Source organism: Rhincodon typus, chromosome 29 (assembly GCF_021869965.1).
Source record: "Rhincodon typus isolate 14 chromosome 29, sRhiTyp1.1, whole genome shotgun sequence".
Taxonomy (NCBI): Eukaryota; Metazoa; Chordata; class Chondrichthyes; order Orectolobiformes; family Rhincodontidae; genus Rhincodon; species Rhincodon typus.
In genome coordinates this window covers 26,215,315-26,234,128 of record NC_063360.1, presented here as the reverse complement: position 1 = coordinate 26,234,128, position 18,814 = coordinate 26,215,315, and the positions used below count along the sequence as shown (strand labels likewise).

General features: G+C 41.5%; 1 protein-coding gene across 3 annotated transcripts in view; it reads right to left on the bottom strand.

Annotated features, from left to right (window-relative positions):
- polrmt (polymerase (RNA) mitochondrial (DNA directed)) overlaps positions 1–4,100 on the bottom strand; it is a 105,978-nt gene extending 101,878 nt beyond the window's left edge. For 2 of the 3 annotated variants that reach the window (XM_048614137.1, XM_048614139.1), the window contains exon 1: positions 3,891–4,100. In XM_048614137.1, the coding sequence (XP_048470094.1) occupies positions 3,891–4,014 (124 nt within the window). In that variant the 5' untranslated portion in view covers positions 4,015–4,100. The remainder of the gene's footprint in view (positions 1–3,890) is intronic. The other variant, XM_048614138.1, reaches the window with a different exon arrangement.
- Between the last annotated feature and the right edge of the window lie 14,714 nt (positions 4,101–18,814).

Sequence of the window (18,814 nt, the reverse complement as noted above, 5' to 3'; positions counted from 1 at the left end):
CTTTTTTCTGAAGAAGGGTCTAGACCCGAAACGTCAGCTTTCCTGCTCCTCTGATGCTGCTTGGCCTGCTGTGTTCGTCCAGCTCTACACCTTGTTATCCCAGTAAGTTTAGTGCAAGGTTGTTTGGCTGAAATCAGTCAAGACAGACCACAGAAAAGGATGAATTTAAAGAAACATATTGAATAAAAGTAAAACAGACTATTAACAAACTACAAAATAAAACCAAATTTTTGTCAATACTACCTCGGTTAAAATAAAAACTGATCCTCTTACACCAAATTTTATTTGTGTCATGACAAGAACCAAAAATACACTCCAAGACACTTTACTGAAAGATGATGAAACAAAATTTAACACTGAACTATTTGATAGAATATTAAGACAGATGATTAACACAGTTGGGTTTCAAGAGTATCTTAACAAGGACAGAAGGGTAGAAAGGCTTAAGGATGATTTTCTATAGCTGTCTAGGTTTAAAGCTAGACACGGCCACCAGTGCAGGAGCAACTGAAGCCAGAGATATTCAAAAGGTCTAAATTTGAGGAGCACAAAGATCACAAGACTTTACTGGGCTGGAATATTAAAATAAAAGGAAATAAACAAAAAAACCGAGAAAGTGAGGCCGTAGAATGATTCATAAACTTAGTTGAGAATTTCAAAATTGACGCATTGTTCAATCAGGAAATAATCTCTCTCTGTGAACAGGGCTGATGAAAGGGACCAGTTGCAAGGTATATTAATAAAACAGAGATTGCAGAGCTTTTGTGAACTCAAGTTGTGGATTGTGGAAGAGGATAAAAGTGTCCACCAGAGTATTGGAATAATCAAGAGTTTTGTAGAGGTAAACTAACAATGGCAAGGACAAGGACTTGAGCAGCAAATGAGCTGAGCCGTGAGCACAGTAGGCTGATCTTTCCAGTGGTGAAATAGGCTGTCTTAGCAGTATCATAAGTCAGAGTCATACAGTATGGAAACTGATCCTTTGGTCCAACCAGTCCATGCTGACCATAATCCCAAACTAAACTTGTCCCACCTGCCTGTTCCTGGCCCATATCCCTCCAAACCCTTCCTGTTTACGTACCTATCCAAATGTGTTTTAAATTTTGTAATTGTACTTGCATCAACCACTTCCTCACGAAGTTCATTTCACACACGAACCAACCTCTTTCCCCTCATTTCTTTTTTAAATCTCTCTCTTCTCACTTTAAAAATGTGCCCCCTAGTCTTGGAATCCCCCATCCTAGGGAAAAGACAACTACCATTAACCTTATCTATATCTCTCATTATTTTATAAACTTCAATCAAGTCACCGCTCAACCTCCCACACTCCAGTGAAAAAAATTCACAGCCTATCCAGCCTTTCTTTATAACTCAAAACTTCCATACCTGGCAACATCCTGGTAAATCTCTTTTGAACCCTCTCCAGCTTGATAATATCCTTCCTATAACCGGGCAACCAGAACTGAACACAGCACTCCGGAAGAGGCCTTGCCAATGTTTTATACAACCTTAACACGACTTCCCAGCTCCTATACTCAAAGGACTGAACAATGAAGGCAAACGTGCCAAATGCCTTTTTAACCATCTTGTCTATACATGATCCTTCCCTTTGTCCTATAACACTACCCAATGCCCTACCATTAAACAGTATAAGCCTTATCCTTGATTGTTGTACCAAAATTAAATACCTCGTATTTATCTAGATTGAACTTCATCTGCCATTTTTCAGCCCATTGACCAATTTGATCAAGATCCCTTTGTAATCTTAGAAAACTTTCTTCACTGTCTACTATGCCACCAGTTTTGGCATCATCCACAAATTTACTAACCATGCCTTCTATATTCTCATCCAAATCATTTATATAAATGACAAACAAAAGAGGGCCCAAAACCAATCCATGGAACACCGTTGGCAACAAGCCTCCAGTCTGAAAAGCAACCCTCCACTATCATTCTCTGTTTCCTGCCGTTAAGCCAATTATGTATCCAATTGGCAAGCTCACCTCGAATCCCATGTGACCTAACTTTACTAATTAGTCTACCGTGTCAAAGGCTTTACTAAAATCCAAATAAACATCTACTGCTCTGCCAATCTTTTTGGTAACTTCCTCAAAAAACTCAATCAAGTTTATGAGACACGATTTTCATTGCACAAAACCATGCTGGCTATCCTTAATCAATTTTTGCCTCGCTAAATGTCCATAAATCCTATCTTTTATAATCATCTCCAACAAATCACCCACAACCAAAGGTCAGGCTCACAGGTCTATAGTTCCAATGTTTCTCCTTACAGCCTTTCTTAAACAAAGGCACAATATTAGCCATCCTCCAATCATCAGGCATAACCAGAATTCATCTCGGGGTGAAATGCGACACCAATGTGAGAGTGATTATGCAAGGTAAAGCTTTCAGTGGGGGAATTGAAGACAACAGCCCAGATATTCCAGTGACCAGAGGGTTTTTGAAGCAGCAGAGATTAGAATTTCAGTGTCGGAACAAGGTGGAAAGGCCAACACAGATGGTTCCATGGGAATTGCCCAGGAAAATAAGTTTTCCAATGGGCAATTCCCCATACCCGAACACTTTGAAACAATCCATTAACACTGGAGAAGTCAAAGGGTTCTGATTTACTTAAACTTCACAGTTACCCAGGAAAAACTAGAGGATTAAAAACACTCAAGTGTTTGGATAACTATTAAGCTGACAGTTTCAACTCATCAATGACCACACTGTCTGACACTACCAGACCTCAACAATCAATCTAGTCCCCCAGCCACACCTGACACCTACCTCCTCCCACCACCACCACCACCAGAATCAGTCTCCATCACCCCTAACCTGACCCTGCTGGACCAGAGACCACACTCCCAGACTGAAATCAAACAGACCACCTCAAACCCTGGACTGACACCCACCCAGAACCCACACTCCCCCCCACTTGCAACAATTCCTATCACCTTCTGAATAGACTGCATACTTGACCCTGCTGGCCTCACCACCCCTCCCCCCACCACTCATCTGACAGCCTGTACTCTCAATAACTCCTCCCACCAATTAGATCAAATGCACCAGTCAATCCAAACCAACACTCGCAGGCCTGACACCCATCCCAGCTGGCCTGAATCACCTTGGATCTGACATCTCCCAAAACTCCACCCCCATCAGGCCTGACATCCATCTAATGTCCTCAGTCATTTGCCATGCACCATAACCCCATACTTAACTTACATCCCTACCCTTTCACAGCAGCTGTCAAAATGGTAGATGTACTGCTGGGTATTTAAAATCACACAACAATGCAGTGACTGCTGCAAGAAAAAGTGTGCTGTTTTGCTGAAGATCTTCACTGAATTCATGGGTTAGATTCATAACAGGGGGCTCCTGTCCAGCAATTTCCAGTGCAGAAAACATACAATGGTAATTGTTTTATCATAATTTCTCCAGAACATCTGGACCAATGTTTTCCCACTGGAGGACATTTTTGTTCATGCAGTACCATAGTTGTCAGACAGTTTACCCTGTTTATAAAGGGTTGTGACATTTCCAGCGGAGTATAAAAGAAAATGCTTTTGCATTCAAGTGCACACAAGTTTTGACAAACAAGGTAGGCTCATAACGTATAAAAGTAAAATAACGTGGATGATGCAAATCTGAAACAAACACAGAAAATGCCGGAAAAACTGACAGCATACGCGGAAAGAGAAACAGAGCTTACGATCAGAGTCCAGAACGATTCTTCGTCAGAAGACTATTTTGTGTTTGTTTTTGGGCTTATAACGCCTTTAATTTTTCAGACTCAGTGACGGGAAGCGCCAGTGGCACATGGAGCCTCAGCGGTCCCTCGATCTCGGCCAGAAACGGCTTAGTCCTGCCGCAAAACTTTTACTTACCTGAGCTCCTAGCGGAGTATCTCTTGAGCTGCAGACAACGGTGACAAACCGAAGAGATGAGCAGCAGTTCCCGCAAAGTAGCGGGACGGGAACTCTGTGAAGAAAAGAGCCTCAGAAACGACATCGCTCTGCCACCTACGGCGCCATCTTGCTTGTTAGGGTCAGGCGGCCCCGCCGGAGCCAACGCGCAGGCGCACGCCTCCCGCACAGTCCCACGGGAACCGAGGCCTGTCGGCGGGTCGAACTACAATTCCCAGAACGCCAAGCGGCATACTGACCACGTGGTACCTGGCACAAGGCGTCTGAGCCAGCTGCTGCAATGAAGATCCCAAAGTCATTTGAAGCCAAGTACACTGGTCCTGTTAGCCAACTCTTCCACATCAATGACTGCATTGGTACTACTGCATCCTGCAACCAGACTGATCTGGAGCAGTTCATCGACATCACTAAAAACTTTCACCCTGCCCTCAAATTCACTTGATTTATCCCAGACACCTCCTTCCCCTTTCTTGACCTCTCTGTTTCCATTTCTGGCGACAGTTTACAGACCAACATTTACTGTAAACTCACAGACTCCCATAGCTACCCGGACTACAACTTCTCCCACCCTGTATCCTGGAAAAACTCCATTCAGTTTTGCCAATTCCTCCATCTCCGTTGCATCTGCTCTGACGAGGAGATGTCCTCTCAATTCAAACAATTTTCTTTTCCCGCCTCTGTCATCCAGACAGCCGTCCACTGCACTGCCTCCATTCCCCGCTCCACAGCTCTTAACCAGCACGCTCCCCCACCCCCCACCACCCCTGCAAACATAATGAAGATAGCGTCCCCCTTGTCCTCACTTTCCACCCCACCAGCCTCCGAATCCAACATATCATCCTCAAACATTTCGGCCAACTCTAATTAGATGCCACCATCCTGAACATCTTCCACTCCCCACCCCTCTCTGTCTGCTCCAAGGACCGTTCCCTTCGCCACACCTTACTTTGCACCACACTCCCCACCAAGCGTTCCAACCATCCCTCCTTCCCAACTCCCCGGTAACTTCCCCCATAACCATAAAAGGTGCAACACCTGCCCGCACACCACCTCCATCCAGGTGAGACAGAGTTTCACCTGCGTTTCCTCCAACCTAGTGTACTGCATCCAGTGCTCCCAATAGGGTCTTCTCTACATTGGTGACACCAAATGTAGACAAGGTGACCGTCTCGCTGATCGTCTTCGTCTAACCCGAAATAGCCAGCCTAACCTCCTGGTCACCACCCATTTCAAACTCCACCCCCCCACTCACCCTCCGACATGTCCATCCACGGCCTCCTCCAGTGTCACAGTGAATCAGATCGCAAATTTGAGGAACAACACTTGATCTTCTGCCTTGGCACCCTACAACCCGCAGGACTCAACATTGAGTTCTCTAATTTCAAAAACCTTTCTAGCCACGCCTCCTCCCTTCCGTTCCACCTGCTGACCCTCTCTTCCAGCTACCAACTGGATTCATCCCTCCCATCAACCAATCAGGTTGTACCTACTACCAGTGTCCACCTATCACCACCACTCCACTACCTTCCCCCCGACTCTATCTGTAGCTCCCTCTAACCCTACATCCAGTCCTGAAGAAGTGTAATACCTGAAACATTGACTTCTCCTTTTCTCCAGATTCTGCCTGTCTTGTTGTGTTCTTTCAGCCTCCTGTTTGTCTACCTTGAAGACAACCTTGAGGAAGGGTCACCGGACCCAAAAAGTTAACTCTGTTTTTAAATTCACGGATGCTGCCAGACCTGCTGAGCTTTTCCAGCAACTTATTTTTGTAAAACAAACAAATTGCTGTAGATCTGAAATAAAAAACAGAATGTGGTGGGGAAACTCAGCTGGTAGTTTTGTGGGAATAGGAACAAAGTTAATGTTTTATATCCAATATGACTGTTCTAAAGACAAATGGTGCATTGAATTGTAATTTTAATATAATTTTCATTCAATATGTGTTCCTGTAACATTCTGCCTATTAATGTTAATATCCCTACATCTGTCCTTATCGGTGTAATCTTCTCCAAACCTCATTACCGGTGAAAAATTCTTCAGTCTCTTTGGCTGTCCCTGTCTGTGTAATCCCTTCCACAACTAATGGTAGCAGCAAAGTAGGACGCTCCAGCCGGAGCTCCTCTGCTCCGCTCATTCTTTTCCTTTCTCGCTTTTTTTTTCTCATTTCTGGAGTGATTTTTTTTTCCAAATTTTTCAATTTTGTAAACCTGCTCAGACGGGAATGGAGGAGGTGACTCCCGGAGCAGAGGCCGTCGCAGGCGAGTCCCAGACCAGGCCAGCGTGGGAGGCGAGTCCTGGATCAGAGGCTGGCGTGGGAGCGAGTCCTGGATCAGAGGCCGGCGTGGGAGGCGAGTCCTGGATCAGAGGCCGGTGTGGGAGGCGAGTTCCAGACTGGTGGCAGCAGAGGGGAGGAGAGGCGTTGAGTTTTGAAGCCTGGTGCAGTGTGGAGGGTAGGTGTTGGCACAGACTTAGGTGAAAAGGATTGTAATTCAAGTACTTTTTTTTTTCTTTTCATTCTTATACCGGACATTTGCTTATTATTCTTTCAATTTTGTACCAAATACTTAATTGTCTGTATCTAGGTATCTTGTACCTAAAATGGCACCCTAAGAAGCAACATTGCAAACTTTTCGCTGCACTCTTTTGAGTGCACATGATAATAAAGCTAATTCAATTCAATTCCTCTTACCTGCGCAATATCTAGTTTTGTCAGTACATGATTATAACTTTTCATATTTTTAACTTGGAATCATAGAATCCCTGCAGTGTGGAAACAGGCTATTCGGCCCAACAAGTCCACAAAGCCCCTCTGAAGAGTATCCCACCCAGACCCATTATCCTACGTCTGATTTCCCATGTCTAACCCACCTAACCTAAACGTCCCTGGGCACTATGGGCAATTTAGCATGGCCAATCCACCTACCCTGCACATCTTTGGACTGTGGGAGGAAACCCACACAGACACGGGGAGAATATGAAAACTCCACACAGACAATCACCCGAGGCTGGAAGCGAACCCGGGTCCCTGCCGCTGTGAGGCAGCAGTGCTAACCACTGAGCCACCGTGCCGCCCCTTGATTAATTTGTTTCTGAATTTTTCATGTAAATTACACTAAACCTCAGCCCTTGGGCTGTGAATGTGTTTATTGAATAAAACACCACCATTGAAACACTACCATCAGATTGCTTTCTGTTTTAAGTCTCTTCCCTCCAGAGAAGGAAGAAATACTTGCATTTTATACAGCAACTTCCAGGGTTAAACCAAAGTGTGTAACATTCAGTTGTAGTCACTGTTGTAATTTATGGAAACAAGACAGCAAATTAACGCACAGCATGTAAGATAATGAACTGATCATTTATTTGTAGGTGAAGCAGAAGATATTGGTTGTACTCAGCAGGTTTGGAAGTCCCCACACAGGGAGAAACAGAATTAATATTTCAAGACAAGAAGCATTCAGAAAGATTCTGAGGTATGAAGATTTGCTGAAAAATCATCAATCTTAAAAGTTAGAACAATGCTTCTAGTCCAGAAATGCTGGCTTACCTGTTGAATATTTCTAACATTTTTCTTTTTTCATTCTAGCATCACATTATAAGGTTTTTGAATCTAATTTAGGTGAAACTTAAGGAAGAATAACAGCTAGGGAAACTGGCCTGGGATAAATTATGTTCATAGAACAAAAAGAGCCTTGGAAAGTCACTCTAACAGTGCAGGAAATGCAACAACCAATTTGCACAGTATAACACACAAAGCACAAACAGCAAGGAGATAATGAACAGCTTATTTTCTTTTGTTGTTTGTTAAGTTATAATGACTGAGAAAATGTTTCAGGAAATCTTTTGCATCCAGAGGGCAGACAGATCTTCAGTCTAACATCTCCATCAAAAGCAAAACCTCTAACAGTACAGCACTGCATTGGGTTTTAGCCTAAGTTTTGTGTTTAAATCTCTGCAATGGAACTTGATTTTATAACCTTCTGACTCAGAAGTGAGAGAGCTACAAATGGAAGGCAGTGTTATTTAGAAATGACAACCTTGAACTTAATTTTCTCATCAGCCAGCAATGATTGTTGGATAGCTGTATGACTCAATAAGATCACAGCTGATCTGTTATATCCTCAAATCCGCATTCCTGTCCAACCCTGATAATCTTTCTACCTCTTACTTAGCAATAATCTGTCTAGCTCTATCTTAAAAATATTCAAGACCTCTTCTTGCACTGCCTTTTCAGGAAGAGAGTGCCAAAGACTCATGATTCTCTGAGAGAAAAATAATTCACCTAATCTCAGGGCAACCACTGATTCTTAAATAGTGACCCCTCGTTCTAGATCCTCCAATGGAAGAAAAACCCTCTCCACATTTAACCTGTCAAAACCCTATATGTTTCAATCAAGTCACCATTGCTTTTCTAAAGTCCAGCAGGTACAGGCCCATGATGTGTGATCTTTCCTCATAAGACAACCTGCCCATTCTAGGTATTAGTCCAGTAAACCTTTTCTGAACTTCCTCCAACAGATTTACATCTTTCCTTAAATGAGGAGACCAGTATTGTCCACAATTTCCAGATATAGTCTCACTTGTCCCTTGTACAACAGAAGCATAACCTTCCTACTTTTGTAACTAAAAGATTCTGAAGAAGAGTTGTACTGGACTCGAAACATTAACTGTTTCTGTCCATAGATTACTGCCAGATCTGCTGAGTTTTTCCATCACTTTCTGTGAATGCTTCCTACTTTTGTGTTCGATTTCCCCTTGCAATAAATGATAGTATTTTATTAGCTTTCCTAATTGCTTGCTATACCTGCATATTAACCTTTTGCAATTCATGCACAAGGACACCAATATCCCTGTTTATCTCATTGTTCTCCAATCTCTGACCATTTAGATAGATGAAACAGAGTACAGAAAAGATGTAGAAAGCTTAGTGGCATGGTGTGAAGACAACAATCTCTCCCTCAATATCAGCAAACAAAGGAGCTGGTCATTGGCTTTGGGAAGCAGAGTGGAGGACACCCCTTGAATATATCAATGGTGCTGAGGTGGAAATAGTCAAGAGCTTCAAGTTCCTCGGAGAAAATATCATCAACAATCTGTCCTGGTCTATCCACATTGACGCTACAGTCAAGAAAGCACACAAACACCTCCACATCCTCGGAGGGTTAAGGAAATTTGACATGTCCACAACGGCCCTTACTAATTTTTATGGATGTATCATAGAAAATATCCTATCCAGATGCATCACAGTGTGATATGACAATGGCTGTACCCAAGATCACAAGTAATTACAGAGAGTTGTGAACACAGCCCAGTCCATCACGAAAACTAGCCTTCTATCCATTCACTGTGTCTATCCTTCCCATTTCTTCAGGAAAGAAGCCAACATAATCAAAGATCTCTCCCACCCTGGTTATACTCTCTTCCACCCTCTTCTTTTGGGCAAAAGATCCAAAAAATTGAAAACACGTGCCAACAGATTCAAGAACAGCTTCTTCCCAGCTGTTATCAGACTTATGAAAGGACCTTTCATATATTAGAGTTGATCTTTCTCTCTACCTTCTCTGTAACTGAAACACTATATTCTGTATTCTGTTCTATTACCCTGATGTACTTACGTAAGGTATGATTTGCTTGGATAGCATGCCAGACAATACTTTTCACTGTATCTCGGCACATTTGATAATAATAAATCAAATCACATCAAAACAAAAATTATTTGTTTCTTTTTTATTCTTCCTGCCAAAATGGACACCTTCCCACGTGACGTTCCATTTACAATATCTTTGCCCACCCACTTAACCTGTCAATATCTTTTTGTAATCTCCTTGTGTCTCTTCACAACTTTTCTACCTATCTTTGTACATTCAGAAAATTTGGCAACAATACCTTTTGTCCCTTTGTCTAAGTCACCTTATAAACAGTTGGTTTATGGCACACCACTTGTCACAGCTTGTCAATGTGAAAACGACTCATTTACTCCTACTGTCTGATTCCTGTTAGCCAGCCAGTGTTCTATCCCCCTGCCAATATGCCACCCCCTACATCATGAGTTTTTAACTTCTGTAATAACCTTTGATGTGACACCTCATCAATTAGCTTCTGGAAATTTAAGTACAATATATCCACTACTTCCCTTTTATCCACAGCATGTGTTACCTCCTCAAATATCTCCAATATATTGGTAAAGCATGATTGATTTTTCACAAAACCATGTTGACACCACCTGATTTCCTTGAATTTATCTAAATGCCCTGTTGCTGACATTTCTCCAATGAAAGATACTTAGCTAACTCACCTGCAGCTTCCTGTTTTCTGTATCCTCTTTTTCCTAAAATATTGCCAAAATCTGTTATAATTTGCGATCAAAAAATGATGCAGACTTAGGACATTCTAGCCTCTTCTATTACCCATTCAAAAATTGCCAGATTGTTAAACTCTTGGTTGTGAAGACTTCCGCCAAAAGTAAGTTTCAGCTTTATCACATGAATGTGCACCATCGTTAATACAGCAAACTACCGTGGATGCTGGGAATCTGAAATGAAAATAAAACTTGTTGGAGAAACTCATCAGGTCTTGCAGCTTCTGTGGAGAGAAAGCAGAGCTAATGTTTTGATTTCAAGAAAAATCACTGGATTCAAAACATTCACTGTCTTTTCTCTCTACAGATACTGCTAGATCTGCTGAGTTTCTCTAGCAATTTGTGTTTTTGATTCATCTTCTTTAAATAGATTAAAATTCTCAAGAAGCTATCATGAACTGCCTTTTGCCTGTTTGACCTCGTATGTAGGTGGAAAGATCTTTGCTGTTTGGAGTCCTATCTAGCCCAAAGAAAGGTGGTTGTGTTTGTTGAAGGTCAATATTTGCAATCTCAGCACATTTCTGCAGGAGTTCCTCAGGATAGTGTTTTGGCCCAACCATCTTCAGTTACTTCATCAATGACCTTCCCTCAGTTGCAAAGTCACAAGTTGGAAAGTTCACTGATGATTGCACAATGTTTAGCACCGTTCATGCTTCTTCAGGTATTGAAGCAGCCCATGTTCTATGTAAAAAGACCTGAACAACATCAAGGCTGATGTGGATAAGTAGTAAGTAATATACATGTGAGTGGCAATAACCATTTCAAATAAGAGATAATCTGAACATAGCACTTTGACATTCAATGGCGTTGTCATTGCTGGATCCCTGACTATCAAAATCCTTGGGGTTACTATTGGCCAGAAGCTGAATGGGCTGGCCATGTAAAGGCTATGGCTACAAGAGTAAGTCAAGGACTGGGAATTCTTTAGCATGTAACTTACCTTCAGTTTCCCCAAAGCTTGTCTACCATCTACAGTGCACAAATCAGTAATGTGATGGAATACTCTCCACTTGCTTGGATAAAAGCAACTTCAGCAACAGTCAGGAAGCTTGGCATCATCCAAGGCAAAGTAACCGACTTGATTGGCGCCACATCCACCAACTTCACTACATACTCCCTTCACTACCTCCTCTCAGCAAAGTGACTGTAATGTGTACCATCTACAAGATTCATCCCAGCACCAAGGGTCCTTCAACAGGATATTCCAAAACCATGACTTCTACCTCCTGGAAAAATAAAGGTAGGATCTGTGTGGATGCACTACCTCCTGCAAGTTCCCCTCCAAGTCCATACTATCTTGACTTGGAACTGTGTCTCTATTCCTTTAATGTTGCTGGGTCAAAATCCTGGAACTCGTTTCATAATAGGACTGTGTAAAGGGGTCCCTTTACCTCCCTGGTGCAAATTGAATTAGCTGAAGCCTGCTGTCTTTTACCCTGGGACATCAGGGAGAAATAAAAATGGGTCATCAATTCAGCAATACCTTTGATGATGGATGGAAACACCTCCAATATTGTAACAGTGACTCCCCTTCCAAAGCACATAGGGGTATCTTAATATTGTGAATAGTGCTATATTAATGCAAGTCTTTACTTTCTTATTTATACCTATTCAAACAACATCTGTCTTTGTCATCACTCTAACCTTTGCAACACCAATGCTGTCTGATGAGACAGAAGTATGGAAGCAGTCTACATTTGACTCAATCAGTCTGTGCTGCTATCACCTCCCAATCCATCAATTTCAGTTCAGCCTTTCAGCATTTCTTTCTATTTCCCTTTTTCTCTTATATTCATCTAGTTTCCTTCTGAAAGTATTTAGCTATAAATAGTGCTAGAACCTATCCTGAATACATCAGCCCAACCAAAGGTAGCCATTGAAGTACATAACCAGAGCACAGTAAGAAATCCTTTGGCCCAGGTTTTTTAAAATTCATTCACAGGAAGAGGACATCACTGTCTAGGCCAGCATTTATTGCCCATCCGTAATTGCCAACCGTATTCCTGTGAGCCTGGAGTCACATGTAGGCCAGACCGGGTAAGGATGGCAGTTTCCTTCCCTAAAGCACATTAGTGAACCAAACAGGATTTTTCTGACAATTGACAATGGATTCATGGCCATCATTTGATTCTTAATTCCAGATTTTGATTAAATTCAAGTTCCACTATCTAGCTGGGCAGGATGGGAACCCCGGTTGCCAGAACTTTATCTGGGAATCCTGGATTAACAGGCCTGCGACAATACCAATAGGCTATTGCCTCCCCTAAATCTTTGCGAGAGTGATCAAATCTCATCTTACTGTCCTTTCTTTCTCTGTAGCACTGTCCCCCGCACCCTTCACCATATTTCACTGCTTCAAATGTTTATCTACTTTTCCTTTAAACATTGCAATGGACTGTGCCTCTCAATAGTCCCTGTGGCAATAGCATTTCAAGCATCAATAACTCCAGAAGAAATATTTCCTCACGTTTCTTCCCACTCTTTTGATAAGATAGCTATCTATTCAGCAAAATTGTCAATAAAACTATTGACACGAGAAACTCCATCCTTGTACAAAGATGGTCTGGATTATAGAAGAGCCTGTTCATTCCATTGGGAACAAGACCGATCAATAATGTACAAAATACTGCCCTGTGGGAGAGGATAGATCTCATTTTAAGCCTGGAGAACTGTGACTACATTTGGAGGCTATGTGACATAAAAATTGTTTGCTCAACATAAATATTAAAGGGACCACTTGGTAGACATGATTTTGGTTAGAGGGGTGATATGCAGAGGTGCGTAGACATGAGGGGATCCTAGTTTAGTAGCATCCTACCCACCTACGTGCTGATCCAACAATATGGCAGGTGGTTGACTAGTGAAATCCGCAGCCTGCCCTCCATTTTTCATAAATAATTGATAGTCAATCAGTAAATAAAAGCAGAGGGACAGGTAGTGTTGAGGAATTGGGGAGGCTGCAGGACGACTTGGCCAGGCTAGGACACTGAGGGACGGATGTCCAACCCACGCCCATTTGTGTCATGGCCATGGGATGGACTTCTGCTGTATGCATTAGCTGTCTTTCAGAGGGGTAATAGCGTGCACCTCTCATAAAATCCAACTTTAACCTGCGGCTGTTAAATGTTTAGTCCTGTCATTAACGTAGTGAGCACCAGGCGGCAGTGTTGTTTGCAGCTGGGATATCTCACTGGAAATGCGCTCAAGCTGAGGCGTACATTTATTCGAGCGCCCATGGAGTGTAAAAACGATTCCTAATTTCACTGCTGAAAGATCTGACTCTAATTTTTAGACAATGACCCTTTGCCTCCGTGTTACATAATTTAAATCACTCTTGGATAATGATCAAATTCTACAACACACACTTATGTCTGTTTTCTGCTTACGAGCTTCATTGAGCTTTTCAATGCTGTTTATTCCGCAAACATTTGACCTGATACTATAGTCCATTCATGATGACATTGAGTAAATGGTTTTATGATGTTGCCAGTAGGAGACGCAGTTGTTGTACAGCTAGAAACTCCATTTATTGTGATCTTAAAGTGTTCTGCGTCTAAACATAACATCCCCCTGTTTCCTGACTGTGTGTAGTTAATAGATGTCTCAGCTTGGCTTCTCCCTGTATACTAATAGTGCTACTGCCAAGGGCTGAAAGCACGTAACATTGGGCTTCAATTATTATTTATTATTATCAACAACGTTATGCCCGTGACTTCAGCAATTAAAGTTAATAAATACTGAAAATCATAAAAACGCATAAAGCTGGCTCTTATTGCTGGTTTGAACTAAAATAGTCTGATTTTTAATAAAGTAGTCTTCCCACACTGATAAATCCACCAACCTCTCACTGCAACTGAAATGGTGTTTGAAAATGTGCTATTTAGGTTCTTGACCTCTTCCCTCAGGCAGAAGATACAGAAGCCTGAACACACACACACGAGCAGGTTCAGGAACAGCTTCTTTCTGGCCGTTACCAGACTGTTGAATGGACTCTAGCCTCAAATAATGTAACCTGTATGCCTGTAAGTCTTTTTGATCAGTACATCCTTTGCTTACTGTGATCTGCCTGTACCGCTCGTAAACAAAGCTTTTCACTGTATTTCGGTACACCTGACAATAAAATCAATCAATCAATCAATCAGGTGAAGCTGGTTAAGAGAATAGGTGATAGTTGGTCCAGGCTGCACATCAGTAATTCATTCCCAAAGTTAAAGTTTCTATATTGTATGCCTATTACTCACTAACATTTTTATTTGAAATCATTATTAAATGAATAGAAGATCTGATGACCAATTGAGAAGTAGAAAGTAAGAATGGGAGTCTAGGGTTTTGAGCAGATGAGCTGTGGCACTATTATGGCACCACTGGGAGGACAGGCTGTTACAGTGCGTAAAGTTTATTTACATTCTAAAATTATAAATTGAAAGATAAACAACAGCTTGTGAAGCCAAAAATGTTAACATATCTTACAGACACATTATGAAAGGTAGTTAATGGACAAATGATTCAACTTCAAACATACCTGTTTAAAATTTAGAAAAAGGTTTTTATTTCTCAGCACATGAATCATTAAAAATTGAAACACCAACATATATAACAGCTGGCTGAGGTTCTTGTTAGCTCTGTAAGGCTAAAAGCCTTTTGTACTCTTTTGTTTAATTCTGGCCTTTCTGCGGGCAAGTTCAAAGTGTTCCAACACACCAAGGGGCTTGAGAGAAAAGTTCTGATTGTTCAAAATGTAAATGGACACCATTGTAAGATGCTTTAAATAGCTCAGTAATACACGAATCCACCTGTCTCAGTAACTGGAGAAAGCAACATGGATCAGAATCTCCCCTTCTGTTCACTCTGCTTGTCAGATAGGAGGCATATACAGAATAGAAGGAGACCATGTGGTCCACTGTGTCCACAATACTGACTCTTTCAAATCCATTAAATCTACCTCACTGCCCATTCACTATAGTCCTGCAATTTTTCTTGCCTTCGAGTTTTAATCGAATCCCTTCCACCACTCTTTCCGACAGTACATTCCAGATCGTCATAACTCTCTGGGTATAACATAATTCTTCTTATCTCACTCTAACCTCTGACCAACAGACTAACACGTAAAACAGGCAGGCTGTCTTATAAGGATGGGCTAGGCTTGTATTTTTGGAACTGAGAAGCGTTTTATGAGGTGGCTTAATTGAAACATAATAAGATCCCGACGGGTCTTGACACAGCGAATACGGAGAGGATGTTTCCTCTTGTGAGAGAATCTAGAACTGGGGGTCACTTTTTACAAATAAGACAGAGATGAGGAGAATATAGTTCCCTCAGAGGGTTTGAGTCTTTGGAACTCTTTCTCAAGAGCTGAGTCCTTGGATATTTTTAGGGTGGAGATAAGTAGATTCTTGTTAAATTTTGGCCAGGTCACTCGATGTTCTTTTCTGTTCTCCTGTGAAGAGTGGAATCATTTACATCGACACAGCAGGGCAGAGGGTGATTATTCGAAAAAATAACTGAAAGTGCTGGTGAAACAAATGCAGAGAATGTTGGAGAAACTCTGCAAGTCTGGCACCATCGGCGGACAGAGAAACAGGGTTAATATTTCGCGTCCAATAGGACTCTTCTTCAGAACTTTCCTCAGAATCGTATTGGACTTGAAATATTAACTCTTTTTCTCCCTCCACAGATGCTGCCAGGCCTGCTGATATTCTCCAGCATTCTCTGTGCTCATTTCAGATTTTCAGCATCTGCATATTTTGCTTTTAGTCAGATGCTGGTGAACCTCAGTAGGATTGACTGCATCTGTGGAGAGAGACACAGAGTGAATGTTTCAAATCCAGTTTGTCTCATCTTCAGACACTGCCAGAGTTTCTCTAGTACTTTCTGTTTTTATTTCAGATTTCCAGCATCTACAGTATTTTGCTTTTATTTGAGGATTGGCTGGTTGATTCAGCTCAGAACCCGGCATTTTCACTGGCTTCACGACTTTTCCTGTGAAAGGGTGCCAAAAAATTGCTCTATATTTCGATGGGTGATTGGTGGGGAAATTCACGTAAAAATGCAGAATCCCACACCAGTACCTATTGATAAGACTGAAGTGAAATATGAAAAATACAGCATGCAAAAAAGATTAGCTTTTCGTCGAGGTATTATGTAGTGCTGCACCTGGGTTATTGTATATTAACTTTGGAAATGATCCATTTAAGCTCAGAAACTCTGCAAATATTACTCATAAAAGTACAGGCATATCACTCATATCATGGAGTCTGAATTCTATTTATTTTAAATTGAATTCTTGAACTGAAGCAATTGTAAGAAATTTATGCCATAAGCAAACAATATAAACTAAGGACAACAGATTACCAAATGTCCTCAAGAAGTCCAGGCTGCACAAAGCTCAGAAGCAGGAGCTCTGCAATCTGCTGCCTGTCTGCCAGGCTGTAATTAACCAGAATATATCGAGGTTGTGACAAGACCCTGGAGATTCAGGGCCATGCTGGTAATTCTATACCTCGCATCACAGACCACCTGCATATTCACTGAGTGAAAACATTTCCAGTTACAGTAAATGCCTTCTCACTCAGAATCCTTTTGTGAACTACATGTGCAAAGGCTATAGGTCCCAGGAGATACTTCATCTGAAAAAGATTGCTCAAGTATTTCATTCATTTACTTTGATCGATTTATGCAGCATTTTCGAAGGATGCAGTCCTTAAGCAGGGCAGCACAAGAATATGGATGAATTGAAATGTTTAATTCAGTGATTTTAAGTAATTTTAGAATTCAAAAACATGTTCAACAACCTTGATTAACAACATTTTTAAAACAGTTAAGATTTTTTTAAAAAAAGCTGTGAATGTTGGTAATCTGAAAAGAAACAGAAAATGCTGGAAACACTCAGCAGGTCTGACAGTAACGGGTGGGGAAGAAACAGAGTTAACATTTTCAGCCCCATATGACTCTTTTAAACAACCAAAATGGGCTGGAAAATTATGTTTTCTATGCTGTTGACAGTGTGGGGAGGAGTGAGGAGGGTGGACGTCATCTGCAGAAGGTAATCAATAGACTGGTCAGCTGGGCTCAGCAGTGGAAAATGGAATTCAACTTGGAACTTCAACTTGGAAAAGTGTGAGGCTTAGACTGGAAGGCCTGAGCTATGAGGAGAAATTGCATAGACTGGAGTTTTGTCCCTTGGAACAGTGAAGATTGAGAAGAGACCTGATAGAGGTGTACAAGCCTATGAGGTGTGTGGATAAGGTGGATGGGAAGGCACATTTTTCAGTTAGTAGAGAGGTCAATAACCAGCGGGCATAGATTTAAGGGAAGAGTTTGAAGGGTAAGATGAGAGGGCAGGGGAATATTTTTCACCCAGAGGGTGGTGGGAGTGTGGAACTCACTGCCTGAAAAGTGGTTGAGTCAGATACTCCTATAACAGATAAACAAATATTTAGATATTTACTTGCATTGCCATAGACTCCAAGACTTTGGCCCAAGAGTTTTAAAATTGGATTAGTGTAATCAGATCTATGTTGGTTGGCACGGCCACAATGTTCACGGCCTTCTTCTGTGGTGTAAACATCCATGAGTCTGTGAGCCAAAGTCTAAACGTTAAAACCATTTCCCATGAGTTGGTAGAAAGCAGCTGTAGGTACTGAGTACTAGGATGAGATTAAATGGCACCCTTCAATTGCCATGTTGCTCTTCTTTGCAAGAGCACATTTTTGAAAGCCTGGGAAGTTTGTGGATGAAACGTCAAACTTGAAAGCTTCGTTAAAAGACTTCTTCAAATGAATGACTACCGCTTAGTGCTCGGCCACCTGTCTCTCCTTGCAGGCTACTGCAACTGAGTTCTGACCAAGAAATGGTAAGTTAAAGCCAGTTGCCTGGCAAGCTCACATTTTTGTCAGATTTAATTGTGAACCTACACCCGGGTTAAAGTTCCTCCATAAATGGCACCTGAGGGCAATACGTTTCATTTTATTCTCATGCAGCTTCTTGAGATGCTGTTAATTAGAAACAAAATGAGTGAACACATATTTCACATGTCTGTGGAGATTTTATAAACCAGTTATTTGATTTGTTCGCCGTGTGTCCCTCATCTTTCACAGATGGAAGGATGCTGGAATGAAATGTGTGCAGCACATGTACGTAAATTGTTAGTATATGCAGGTCAATAGGGGATGAACTAGAAAGTGAAAATAGTGGGTGGAAAAGAAAATGTTTTATGGAGAAAAATCCCTAGGATTTTAATTGCAAAGTTCCCAGGTGAAGATGGATAAACTGACTCCTCTTGATTATTCATCTATTGGTTGCAACAAGATTAATTTTACAAGAACCCCTTTGCTGCTACATATCTTTCACTTAGACCCAAATTAAATTATGTTTTAAAAGGAGTCAACTGAACCAAGAGAAAACAAGGTGTAGAGCTGGATGAACACAGCAGGCCAAGCAGCATCAGAGGAGCAGGAAAGCTGACGTTTCGGGCCTAGACCCTTCTTCAGAAAAAAGAGAAAAAAAAAAAATTTTTTTTCTCTTTTTTCTG